This window comes from Copidosoma floridanum, unplaced genomic scaffold (assembly GCF_036245765.1).
Source record: "Copidosoma floridanum isolate Cflo_tuat_1 unplaced genomic scaffold, Cflo_Japanese_pri ptg000001l, whole genome shotgun sequence".
Lineage (NCBI taxonomy): Eukaryota > Metazoa > Arthropoda > Insecta > Hymenoptera > Encyrtidae > Copidosoma > Copidosoma floridanum.
The window spans coordinates 810,522-824,689 of record NW_028321878.1 but is presented as its reverse complement, the minus strand read 5'-3'; the positions used below and the strand labels follow the sequence as shown (position 1 = coordinate 824,689).

At 38.0% G+C, this 14,168-nt stretch overlaps 1 protein-coding gene across 10 annotated transcripts in view; it reads left to right on the top strand.

Moving 5' to 3' along the window:
• Positions 1-14,168, top strand: part of LOC106645189 (uncharacterized) — a 59,306-nt gene that overhangs the window by 24,440 nt on the left and 20,698 nt on the right. For 6 of the 10 annotated variants that reach the window (XM_089592765.1, XM_089592762.1, XM_089592755.1 and 3 more), the window contains 14 exons: positions 2,075-2,203; positions 2,298-2,403; positions 3,830-3,925; positions 8,167-8,391; positions 8,472-8,632; positions 8,707-8,918; positions 9,012-9,216; positions 10,494-10,683; positions 10,774-10,909; positions 10,984-11,314; positions 11,403-11,606; positions 12,785-13,026; positions 13,265-13,316; positions 13,631-13,852. In XM_089592765.1, coding sequence (XP_089448891.1) covers positions 2,075-2,203; positions 2,298-2,403; positions 3,830-3,925; positions 8,167-8,391; positions 8,472-8,632; positions 8,707-8,918; positions 9,012-9,216; positions 10,494-10,683; positions 10,774-10,909; positions 10,984-11,314; positions 11,403-11,606; positions 12,785-13,026; positions 13,265-13,316; positions 13,631-13,852 — 2,511 coding nt within the window. Of the gene's footprint in view, positions 1-2,074; positions 2,204-2,297; positions 2,404-3,829; positions 3,926-5,490; positions 5,509-8,166; positions 8,392-8,471; positions 8,633-8,706; positions 8,919-9,011; positions 9,217-10,493; positions 10,684-10,773; positions 10,910-10,983; positions 11,315-11,402; positions 11,607-12,784; positions 13,027-13,264; positions 13,317-13,630; positions 13,853-14,168 lie in introns of all 10 variants that reach the window. The other 4 variants (XM_089592760.1, XM_089592753.1, XM_089592751.1 and 1 more) reach the window with 3 other exon arrangements.

Genomic DNA, 14,168 nt, shown 5'->3' with positions numbered 1-14,168 from the left:
GCACACGCCTCGGCTGATGTTGTCGTTGCATGTCTCACCATCTTCATTGCACGAGAACAATCATATATGTACCAGCGTTGGGGTTGACGCCGCGCCCATTGTATATCATGACACATGCACCAGTGCCTCGTGCAAAAAGAAAAAAAAAAAAAAAGGAAAAACGAACGAGGAAATTTGTGATTCGCAACTGGAAACATCGCGCGAGTGGCAGACACGCCAATGGAGCAACCAATAGGCCACTTATGATTTTATAATTAGAGCCGGGGAGCTTTTTTTTTTTTTTTTTTCTCTCCTTCGAGCGCGTAATATATCAACATCGTCTTTTGTACACGTATATCATATGCAAAAGTTTTCGCGTGTGCGCACGCGTGTTGCGGAGCAAATGTGGGCCAAGCGCGAACTTTTAAGACTCTGGGCCATTAAACTATTTCGGTGCGTGACGCGCGGAAGCTCAAGGCTCGATCCACCGAGCTATACGGCACCCATTACCATACCCATCCACCTACGATTTGATTCATTCGTCTCGATCCTCGTTCATCGTTGCACCCAAAGCCGTTGTTTTCCGCTCCCTGAGCTTCCTCCTCCTTCTAGATCTTGTGTCATTCCTATGTAACAGAGGTCGGCCCGAGGTGTGTTACATGCACGTACATCTGCCCGAGCGATATACACACTCGACCTTTTTTTTTTTTCTCGATACTTTGCGAAAACACGATATTTTTTCGTCGTCGTACCGACGCGCATCCGATACTTTATAAATAGTTATTACGCCAACTCGGCAATTTTCGCGCTCGCAACTTATATCATCTCGTGTCTTCGTCAGAATATATTATGTATATATACGTGCGGGCTCTACCGTATATGCAGTGCTCGTTGGTGAGCAACGTCCAAGTACTACATCGTTCGTGACGAGTTATGCCCATCACTTGCAGCTCTTGCACGTATAACTTTTTGTTTCTTTCATCTCCCCCATTTCCCGTATGCTTTTTTTCATAGCGTACAGGCAGTTTCCCCGTTTTTATTTTCATTTTTTAATTCATTTGACGAATCAGCCGCTTCTCTTTACAGCTACGCAAGCATTATCGTCAACTTCATTACTTGTATGCAAATATCAAGTTGTTGCGTATTCCACGATTATATCGAATTTCAGCGACGTTTGCTAAGCGAATGTATTTTATTATTTTCCAACGACCCCTTGGCAATTTACTTGTGTATAAATAATTAAGAATATTTACTTACATAAGTTTGGACTTTTTACGTACGAATTTTAAATAATTGTCACTGTTGCATACGTAAGGAGACATAACTGAAAGGCCATCAATATTGAACTCGCGGTAACATTCATCATTCGAAATAATTAAAAAATAAGCGTAAAAACCGAATTTTTTCATATACCGATCAATGCAGATCTTTTGAAATATTTAACATTTATATCCCTCAGGAATGTTGAAAAAAAAAAAAAAAAAAAAAAAAAAAGTTCATCGTTCTCCAGATCGGAACACAATGGCCTCTACAGTTGAGCTCATCTAAAAACTCTCATTGCGCGTATAGAATGTCACATGAGAAACTTCAAAGTTTTCGCACCCATGCTGTCATCCTTGCGTGTGACGTTATATTGAGTAAACGTTTGTCAAAACACACATGTCCTATTTGGACGTATTGACATTAACGCTATAATTATGGGAGCTTCCGTGAAGTCAGATCACAATGAAAGTATAATTTTTAACCTGAAAATCTTCGACTTAATTGGTAACCCAATAGGCGCATCCTCTGTACTACTTGTGGTGTGCGTTTGATTAATCGTTTCATCATAGCAAAAGATGACGATGAAAAAAAAAAACGAAACAAGAGCAATAAACTCATCGGATATTTTAGTTGGCTTAGAACCATAAAATGCACGTTATAATAGGCGGATCATAAATCAATATCATACACGTATGTATACATAACGATCTCACGCGTATGTGTCATTAAAGTAATAAGTGCAAAGTCATACACGATATAGATTGTTAGAAATATTTTACGTTAAACAAAATAAGAAATTTATCATTTGTTAATTGGAATTGGAAATTCGCAGGCGAAGACCCGATGCTTAGTGATCAGCACCAATACCGATACATGACCGAAGACGATATGAAATCCATGGGGGACGACTCGATGAGAGTCAACGTCACTGACGATGAAAAAGACAATAGACACTCTGGAGGTAAGATATGGACGTCGCTAAACAAAAGTTTGTAGTTAAATCATGTGTACCTATAAGCGATTCACTCGAAAATCTGTGCTATTGTCTGCTTTAGTGCCCACAGTTACTGAAATAATAACGAAAGAGTCCTACAACCGCATAAATGCAGCCAACCAAAAACCGGACAACATCGACATCAATCGGCAACCCGTGCACGTGGGGTACGTTTCTAAATTCTGTTTACTTACTTTTTACTAGCTATAGCTATTTGCTCACTCAACACTGTAAATCTAAGTGTGTATAGTTACACATATATAGCGTGTATTTTAACACACATAGGCGCGTTATATAGGTGTGTTTTATTACAAAAAAAAGGAATCATTTGAGCCTAGACTAGTTTAAGTGACATTAAATTCGCGAATTTTTGAAAATAATAATTTCAGTAGTGGTACTTGAATCTGCTTGTTTTATTAGTTTTTCTAAGCAATATACAACTTTATTATTTATTTGGCACCAAAACATATGATTTGCGAAGCAAATAAGAAATTAGCAATAATTTGCTTAAAAGCGTGTTGTAGTAATACGTTTGAAATGTGTGGAAAATACACACTTGAGGAGTATTGGAATAAAACGCCTAGAAAACGTGAAAATTCTGTGACGGCGGTTGACACGCTCCAAGTGTATTAAACAACACACTTGGATTTACAGTGAAGTATTTGTCAAACTAACTCAATAAATACAATATAGAAGTACTACTCACACGTACCATAGTACCTATTATGTAGTCGGTGGAATACGTACATTTAAGTTGAAAATAAATACAGCCCAAGCGCATATGAATTGTAGTAAGTATCGTTTGATACATCAATTGATTGACTGACTGACTTGCATCTATTCAATAAATAACAATAATTTTGTGTATTATAGTATGTATTAGTAAATGATGATGTATGTTGGTGACGGGAGTGCTTGCGATCATCATAGGTCAATTTATTTTTAAAACGCATAAAATCCTTTATGAAAGAGTATTCCCAACATTTTTTTTGTAAACAGTACACGTTCATCATTATACAATATTATTTACATAAAATATTTTTCAAGCTTTAATTTTGTACATTATATTAGTATTCAATTTTATATATAGTTAACAGACAAAAATTGTATTTATACTCCTCGTTCAATTTATAATCATCCTGAAAACGTATTTTTACGACGAGAAGATACAAATTAACTTTTCAACTAATTGTTTTACTTTATCAATGATAATTTTCGTAATTTGTTACTTCATGCAGTAAATTTTACGCGGTTACCGGCAATAGTATTTACTGTCCAATATACTTCTCAATGATATTTTTTAATACATACAGCACATACACGCATGTAATTGCATTATTAAAATGTAATTGGTACATTTAACGTAATAGTGCAATCGTCCATAGTGGGGTTCGCGTAATTAGGTTCGAGTAGTAAAAGTAAATGATACGTGTCTACAGTCACTAAACCATACATTTAGATGGGTGTAAATGTATTTGCGGGACAAAAGTTTTGCAGTAAATCAACATACTCGAATTAATAGAAAGTTGGGTGTGCGGAGTAAAGGAAAGCATGAGCACGAGTTAGGATAATATCATCGATAATCACACGCAGATTCTGTTCTGTAATTAGTGCCTCGCTAGAGTCCTTAAATACGTCACTGGCTGCCCTCGGTATCGTGCCAAAAGGACAAGGAATGTGGAGGGACAGGTACACCTATCCAGGTTTTTTAAAAATATTATTTCCAACAACTGTATCCTTGTAATACTGATGATGAAACCATTTCCAAACATTCAGGCCTTTTTAATACTTACTTTCAAAAATAGTTTAACAATTTACCTCATCTTACAAAACACGCTTGAGCTCGAATTAATTGGTTTTCCTTTTTTTTTTTTTTTTTGCACTCTAATTGTTTTAGCAATTAATACTTTGGTCAACTATTTTAATACAATTCATGCGATTATGTTAACAATGGTAATTACAATATTTCCCTCATATCTTGTACTCTTTGATCCGTAGCGTGCGCCATCATAAATTTGACAAACAGTTTATTTGATTATTATGCACGTACAATCGTTTGGTTCGTGAAAGCCTCCGTAAAAAGACAATTTTTCCATAACTATAGTACATTGATGCCTTTTATTTATTTCAATGGGTGAATATATTTCTGAAAATGTGCTTTGCCTCAAAGCAAGTCGTTATTATTGTTGGCGTCTCGTACCATAACAATCGTCAACGTGTATGAAATACACAACTATTATTTATTTCGATACAATGTAGCTATACCCATATGTATCCGTAGGAAAAACTTTTACGTTGACTTCAGTCGATCGTACATCAATAAAATGTGTTCGTTTCGACTTTAATGTTTCTCGTAGACGGTTTTTTCCCGTCATTTCGTCACTTTCAAACACGTCGGTATATCGTTGGTGCTTCAAGAAGACAAATTCTAATCACATAACATATATTTTTACTTTGACTTTTTCCTTACTCATTTTAGCTGCAAGTGGTTCTCGTACGTGCACAGTGTGAATGACGAGTTGTGTCTTGTAGTAATTCAATACTATAATACATAATAATTATTGATGCTAATGCGTCGATGTTAGCGGAGCGTCTTTTTAGTTTTGACGTAAAAATAAAAAAATAAAAAATCACTTGCAAACTATAGTATGTACAAAAACGCAGTAAAGAGTGCGCTTGAGGAGGTATGAAACCAATTTGTATGGGTATATGCTTTGGATACTTCGATGAAAAAAAAAAAAAAAAAAAAAAAGCAACTATCAATCTTTTTGTTCACTTGTTTCGAGAAAAGCCGAGAGGGAACTCTCTTAATTGTAATTTGTATGGAGAATTTGAAAATAAACGAGGCTGTTTGCCCCAAATGCAACTAATTTGCGCAATAGGTGCTCGCGTGGATAAGGTAGTATCGTGCATTCTATAGATAAACTATTGACACAGATAGCGACAATGGCTGGTTACTACGAAGTTTGGTGAAAGGTTTGGTGGATTTCACCATCCACACGTGTGTTAGTACTTATATCTATTTTTCACACGAGCTCACCTTATCGACACGTGAGCCCCTTTGCACGAAAGTTTTGAAGTAAACATCTTCCCTAAAAGAAGAAAAATCCAAAATTTATGAAATTATTATTACTCACTATGCTCATCTTTCATCATTTCATAATTAAGTAGTCCGAGAGTGAAGTGCCAAATTACTAACGCGTGTTTTGTTTTGTTCCCGACTCTTTCTGTTATTTTATTTGCGCTACTAGCAGAATCCCATCATGGAAAAAGTAAGTGAAGTCTTCTTGAAAAATAGTATTTTCCTTTTTTTTTTCTTTTTTTTTTTCAGTATTTCATTGTTTCCAACTTATCCCCCCCGTACAACATGCCTTATTTAATCGCTTACGTTTATGTAGTTTTTTTAAAGAATCACGCAGCTATGCGTTCACCTGTTTTATAGTCTAGTTTCATCCTTTGCTTTGGAGCGCCACGTGAATTTTGTTCGTTCTTTCACCCATTGTATATCCCTATCTCTTTCTCTCTGGCCATCTACATTAATTACCTTTATGTCCATATACGCTTCTTACCTAATGCTACTGCTTTTTGCTTTTTTTTTTTTTTAGTAATTTACGCTCTCAAAGAATATAGGTAAAAGAATAAAAGTCCTCATATACACCTGTAGGACGATATTTTACCTTCGCTTCTTGAGAGCGTGATTTCATTACTTATTTAGCCGCTTTGTTTCATATTTTGCAAAATACTTGTGTCTAGCTTTAGCTTATGCAATACACTCAACACTCTACAGTCGAGATGATTTGACGATTCAAAAATAAACGAAATTATTTAAAAGTGATAATACACTATTTTTACTCCGAAAAATAATTTTGATAACATGTAAAATGTGAACAAAGAAACTTTTTCATTGTTGTATCAGTCAATACGTAATTTGCTTATATATATTAACTCGTTCTTATCACTTATTGCTCGTGGAAATCATAATCGTTCTTAATAAAAAAAAAAATAAAAAAAAAATAAAAAAAAAATAGTTACCTGGACTAAGTAAAATGCAACAGTCAAATGAAATAACTCAATGTACAATGCTGTTTTTACTTGCTGCTTTTTACACTTTTGTCTTATTTATCGCATCATATCATGTCATTTCATGTCATTACACACATACGTACGTATAAACATATTATTTTGTATGTTTATACTTCAATCATGCACGATATTCGCAAAATAATTGTTTCAAATTAATCTTCAACAAATCACAAGTTTGTTCAAGCATGTAATTATGCTTAAATACTAATAAAATGATTCGAATGAATATACTTAGTATATATAATAAAGTAGTTTTTCTTTACAATAAGTTTGCTTTCAAATGGTTTGTGATGAAACTCCTTCTCTGCTTTGAATCGAGCGAGATGAAATTTATTTATAAACAAAAATGCATTTTCCAAGTCTTGAGTCACGTGCGATGTGATTGTGAACAAAAGTTAAAAAAAAAAAAAACAAATTTCGAAACATTATACACGTTTTATGAGTCTTGTTATCTATATCATAAACATGAGTGCGTAAAAGATGTCAATAGAAATTAATAGCTAATTCAATGTGCTGTAAAGATGTTTACGAAATTCGTACTGGTATGCGTATATTATTTTATTGATACTTACTTTTCACACATTCAAGTGCTCGAATGCGTAGGTATGGATCGGCTTCCATTCGATAAAACACCTATCTCCGATCTGCAGCAGCATGATACACGAAAAAAATTTGATCATCAGTTTTGTCATGAAGCACGATCGTTACGCGGTTTCTAATGTTATCACTAGAAGCGAAACAATAGGCGTGGTTTTACCGAAAAATATTCGTCGGTTGAATAAACGATTGATCACCGCATGTGGTATTTTTATCGTCTGATAATGCGCGCTGTAACAACGTCTCCTGTTGAAGCAGAATCACTACGTTTTTTTAAACATAATTTTGCGTAAAAACGATGGAAATTTCGTCTTACAACTACTAATTACACAACTTCACAAATAATTCTCGGCCATTCCTAATAAAACTTGAAATAATCACTCGTCTAATAGCGAAGAAATGATTAAAAAATACTTAATTTGAACCCAATTAGGTGCAACAGTGTAAACGCCGATACTCCAATATTTTTTATTTAAGCATTATTTTTTTCGGCAGTCTTATTTAACTGTACGGTATTGCCGCCGAAGAAAACTTTTTTTTTTTATCGATGGTAATTAATTTTATTTTTATAAAAAAAATAAATAAATAAAACTGTCTCGATCATTGTAATAACGATCGTGCCTCATGTGACGCGGCGTCTTTTTTTGCATAATAAAAGCCGCTTAAATCTATCATCACTGCTTTGGAGGCTTTTAAATGTACGAAAATGATGCAACCATATGAAAATTACCTACCGATGCATGAAAGTGTATATTTATATTCGAGCACTTTGCCACCAGTGAAATTGTGATATTATAAAAAACTGGACGTGTTATTAACATAAACATAACCGATATACGGGCACACTTGAATTAATTTCTTGCACATTTTTCCGAGGCAATCGGCCAAAGTCAGCACGTGCTTGCTATGAATTAAATAATGGAGATAAAAGTAAAAAAGTAACAAAGAAAGTATAATAAAAGATTGTACGTCATGGATGAGCAGTCAAGTAGAGCACCAAATACCGGGGAATTTGGAAAAAAAAGAAAAAAAAAAAATTTATTTAAAAATCAAATGATAATCCTTATCTCAAGATGCTTGACTCGCTTATTTCGAAACACACGCGAAACGAATGTGCTAACGATCGCGAAGGATTTCCCAAGATACGTAAACTAGTAAGAAGGGGAACCGGTGCAGGTGCACAAGACCAAGTAGTCCCATGTACTCACGCAAGTAATATTTATTTTGTCCACCCTGACCACGACGAGCAGCTTCCTGGTCTCGTTTCTGGTGGACGCGAGGGGAGGCGCGATGCGCGGCTGCCGGCACAGCGGGGTGCGGATCATCGTGCCCCCGCGCAAGGCGACTATGCCCATGAGGGTCACCTGCCGGTACCTCAAGAGGGACAAGCTAACGAACCCACCGCCCCTCATGGAGGGCGAGGCCCTGGCCAGCCGGATACTCGAGCTCGGGCCCGTCGGGGCCAAATTTCTAGGGTATACCTACTACACCTCGTCGCACAATAATGTCACACAAATGATGATGATAATAATAATAATGACAACGCGCGTTGCAGGCCCGTGATCATCGAGGTGCCGCACTTTGCCTCCCTGCGGGGCAAGGAGAGGGAGATCGTGATCCTTCGCTCGGACAACGGGGAGACCTGGCGCGAGCACACCCTCGAGGCGAGCGAGGAGGCCGTGCAGGACGTACTCAACGAGAGCTTCGAGGGAGAAGGTACGTATATAGAACCTATACCCATCCGTATTTGCCGCCCGTGCGGTTAATCATTCGTTTGGTCCTCCTTTCAGAGCTAAGCCAACTCGAGGATCTGCAAACCTCGCGCATCGTGCGAGTGCTGACGGTCGACTTTCCCCACTACTTTGCCGTTGTCTCGCGCATCAGGCAGGAGGTCCACGCGGTCGGGCCCGAGGGTGGCACGGTCTCGTCCTCGGCGGTGCCCCAGGTCCAGGCCATCTTCCCCGCTGCGGCCCTCACCAAGAAGATCCGAGTCGGACTGCAGGTACGCGTAATGCGTGCCTTATATGTATATGACACGGCACATCATGCGACTGGTAACCATCGTTATAACTAATAATGGGTCGTGTGTACGTAGGCCCACCCCATACCGGCGGAGCTCGTGGCTAAGCTGTTGGGCAACCGAGTGGCGGTGTCGCCTATCGTCACGGTCGAGCCGAGGAGACGCAAGTTCCATAAGCCGATCATACTGACGATACCGGTGCCCCAGGCGGCCAACAAGGGCATGATCAACCAGTACTCCGGTGACGCGCCGACCCTCAGGCTCCTCTGCAGCATAACTGGTAATATAAAAACTTGCACCAAATCCCCTCTCATATAAATGTACTTATTTCGTACTTGTAATATAAAATCCCTCCACGATGTATTTTTCTTATATTCATTCAACTTTCGGTTTTTTTTCTTCTCTCTCTCTCTCTCTCCATACTTATACCTCTACGTATATAATTATACATATGTTATATTATTTATTATACGATGATTCCATTAAACTGAACCCATCATTATACATAATTATTATATTGTCTATACATGTATCTTGTTATGATTCATTGTTAATGCTTGCGTATTGTTAGGATTGAGTCATTTAGGTATGCATCATTACTTAAAGTAGATTTTTTTTAATAACTTTTTACTGTTTACTAAGTATAGCTTCATTGTAAGCTCGAATTTTCTTTCTCTCTACAGCACATTTATATATTACATTTAACGAACTATTTCGTACTGTTTTCTGTTTGCTCGTAACTCTGTACTCGATGAACTTTCTTCTTTTTTTTTTTACTACGTTTTCTCCTTAAATTACTTTTAACATTTAATTGTTTGCGGTAAAACAATGATTATGTATACTCTTGTTTTTTTTTTTTTTTTTTTCCTCCAATACATGTAATATTTTAAAGCTGAATTATGTTCTATCTAAGCACACTCCAATGCCACACCCACACCCTCTGTACTTATAAGGAACAATTGTATGATTATCTCAATGGCATTCTTTCACTTTAACTTTCATGATTTCTTGGCTAACAGGCGTCATTTATTCAAGCCATAAGATTTGAGTAATGACACGATATACGCAGCTTATTTTTTATACACGTATACAAACACGCATTGATTTACGTACGTTTTACAAGGCGCATAAAATTATTTCGCAAGCATTATCAGTTGAATACAATCGATTGTTTTATTGTCATTGTTATTAGTTGACCAAAAGTACAAGGCACGCGCCGACAGGCACATTTTCTCACCAAACTCTTTTTTTTTCTTTCTTTCAATACCAAACAAAAGTCGAAGAGTGACTGAAAAGTTGTCCTCGCTCATGGTTTAAGCAAACACGCAAACAAACGTACGAACGAACAAATTTAATAAATCAATTTACGAGTTGAAGAAAAAAAAAAACCAAGTTGCAATATGTAAAGATGCCACATGATCGAGGACAATGATGAGAAAGGCGTAATAAGATATGTTTAGAGCTGTATGGCAAATAGGGTGTAGGCGAGCATGCTCCACCCCATAAGCACGGACGTATTCTAATAATTCGATTGGACTTGGCATGTATGTCGTTCAGGGGGTCAGTCACGGGCGGTCTGGGAGGACGTAACTGGCTCGACTCCTTTGACCTTCGTCAAAGATTGCGTCTCGTTCACGACGACAGTGTCGGCTCGCTTTTGGCTGATGGACTGCCGGAACATATCGGAGGCCACGAAAATGGCCACTGAGCTCTACACGCACGCGACCCACGTACCTTTCATGGCCAAGTACGAGCCTTTGGTTTTTTCTTCATCTACAATATATTGTTACACATTTTGAACAAGTACCATCCAAACGTATAAACATTTGTTTTGCAGATTCGTTGTTTTTGCCAAGCGCGTCGATACCTCGGAGGCGAGGTTACGCGTGTTTTGCATGACGGACGACAAGGAGGACAAAACCCTGGAGCACCACGAGCACTTTACCGAAGTGGCCAAGAGCCGCGACGTCGAGGTATACTGTCCCCGGCACGAAAAATACAAATGGAAATGCATGTAGTTACTTACTCTGTTGTTCCCCCCCGTAAGGTTCTCGAGGGTAAAACCCAGTACATGGAGTTTGCCGGAAACCTCGTGCCAGTGCTCAAAAGCGGCGAACAGCTGCAACTGCCCTTCCGAGCGTTCAAGGAAAACAGAGTACCCTTCACAGCCAGGGTCAAAGATCCCGATGCAGCCGACATGATGGGCAGGATCATGTTCATGAGCGAGCCCAAGATTCCGAAGGGCGAGCCTCCGCAAACTCCACTTTGCACGCTAAACATCCTTTTGCCCGAGAGAATCTCCCCCGTGACCGGCAACTCGGAACTCGATTTGCTTCAAGTTTCGAAAAACTGTAGCTTCGCGCGAAACGGCGGACTGAGTGAGTGATCGGCACACAACTGTCTTTGTGTTTTTTCGTCACTGTCATTAGAATGATATGGTGGTCATTTATGATGATGAATCAACAGGTAGACCGGACTCGATACACCGGGCGACGATACGCCTGACGGACATATCGAATTTGATCGACAAGGACTGGGAGAAGCTCGCGCAGGAGTTGAACGTTTCGGCCAGCGCGATTGGCAAAATAAAGGAGGAACACCCCAACAATGCGGCACAACAGGCCAGCGCCATGTTCAAGGCTTGGCAAAATGACGGGAACAAAGCTACCGGTAAGCTGTTTTGTTTCGTTACTATTATAAGTATAATCATTGCGTGTGCACGGGAAATCGGCAACAGGTATATCTTTATTTTCTCGTTGTGGGCTGTATTGTCAAGAGCGCAGTTGTTTATTGATTAGCAAAAGACTACGGTTTTACACATGTATGGGTACACGTAAATGCAACAAACCGATTATATACATGTATATGAATGAAAAAACCTGTTTGCGCGAAATGCGTTGCAAGACGATACGATCCTGTACTATAGCCTAGCCAAACATGACTAAGACCTGTGGAATCTGTTTCGAGACGCACTTCATTATCATGAAGATAATAATAGCATTAATAATAATAATAACAATGACGATAATGACGATGAGGTCGGTGATGTCAGCATAGGCTGTTAATATGCTGCTTAGCAAGAAAAATACTTACCGTCCGACTATCTCCCTCTCTCTCTCTCTGTCTCTTTGTCGTTCCCTCTCTCCTTTATTCTTGCGTGTTCACTAGCCTTTTTCATGCTATAATCAGTGAAAAGACCGCCAACGCCTCAGTGGTTGAACGAGCTAGTCTGCCGACGAGAGCAGCCGAGAGACGGTGCCTATACTTACGATACGTACGCGCGGATATCGCAGTTGCATTTACGACATTGAGTTTGTAGCCGGGCCTCACGATGTTTATTTCGCTGTATCAAGAGTATCTGGCCCAAACAGATCCGGTCGTCTACAGGAGTGAATTAATGGTGTTGTTTAGGCGACCTTCGGCCTCTTTGGTACAAACCGATCGTCCTCCCGAAGGTCTGTTGTCTCAATCTATCATTCATACAAGCTCAATTCCTTGGGCTTTACACTTATTTCACCAACATCGAATACATTTATCATCTACATCTATTTGAATATCTCGTGCGAGAATAATATACTTACTGACCTTTCGGTAATACGTTATGTGCGCCCTTCCGTTGATTATTTATTCGTAATGCTGATTTTCCTCAGCTGTTACGACTGTTTTTTACCGATCAGGTTTAGTACATGGCGTACATTCAGTTATTTATCCTGGCCGTTGAACTTATTTCGAAAAAGTTTCTACCAAAAATTATGTTATTTGTTCACTATTTTTATCGTTATCATTAACTGCTTTTTTTTTTCTTTCCCAATACCGATGATAAATATTAGGCCCGAGGGTTCTTGCAGGTAATACGCTGGAAAAAGCACTGAACAAAATTGGTCGTGACGACATCGTTGAAAAATGCATTTTTAACGTCGAATTGGTGACCGATGACGTTGAAAAGGCCGTTGCTCGTGTCAGGTTGGATCAACCTGGTTTCGACAATCTCAAGGAAGAATTGGGTCCATCGAGAAACACGTCTCTTAGAAGAGACACAACGATGGATCCCAAAATGGATCCAGAATATGAAGAACCAGATAGAATGAAGGCAAGTCGGCTTCAATACGTCTAACTAAATTTTTCCGTTTATTTCTTCATAGTGTATTGTAGTAGAGGTAGCACAAGTTGAAAATGAAAATCAACACGAAAATTAAAGTCACTTAATATCGAATGCATCCAAAGTCAAATTATCTCGTTGATTTTTGCTACGTCATTCGAGCCCCTGTAGTAATTTTATTTCATTTTATTTTTAAGCCTATTAATGCATGTCATTTTTTTTTATGCAGGATTCTGAGTCCGTAGAGGAACTCAACATCAGTGCTCCAGGACATAAAACAAGTAAGTTATACTTTGAATTACCATCAAACGCTACTAAATCGTAAATACTAAAAAATCATCATTTAATTGCGCAAAAATTGATAATTTCAAAGTTCTACTACGTGTATTAATTCGACACTAGCGTTAAAGCCATGCTGTTGGCGCTAGTATTCGGAAGGGTACAAGTGGAATTTGGTATCAAAGTTCCAATTTCTGACGCAATGTGCACATGGCGATTGCCAAATCAAAAGAATGTTGATTACGTACCATAGAGAATAGTAACGCATATACGTAAGTTATACCTTACTTAAATTTTGGCCGTATTTTTTTAACAGATGAACAACACATGACAAATGGTAATGCTTACACCGCCACATCGACTCCTATCAAAGACAAATATGCCGGCGATGAGAAAGAGCTTGGAGATATTATGGCTGATATTATTGAGCAGAAAAGTCACGCTTCCGATACAATTTTGAAGAAATCACATGATGAAGTCGATGATTATAACAAAAAACGAGAAATGATTTATGAAGATGCCAAACAACTAGTTTCTGGTAAGCAATACAAATAAACAATAAAACATCAGTATTACAATTAGTTAACAGGCTGTCCGCTTAATCTTAAAAATTTGCAACAATATCAAATAGTAATACCCAATATTAAAATTTTTAGTATTAAAATTTACCACTAGTGGTTCATCAAAATCACGTTGAAAGTTATTTTTTATTACTATTTGATGTTATTACTTAATATTTCAAAATGACTCCACTATTTCTGCTAAAGCTTTCTTTTAATTTAACCTATTAATATTATTAATATATTTAAAACTGTGAAGGCACAGGTTTCTGGAAGCAGTCGCAGGTCTCTTCA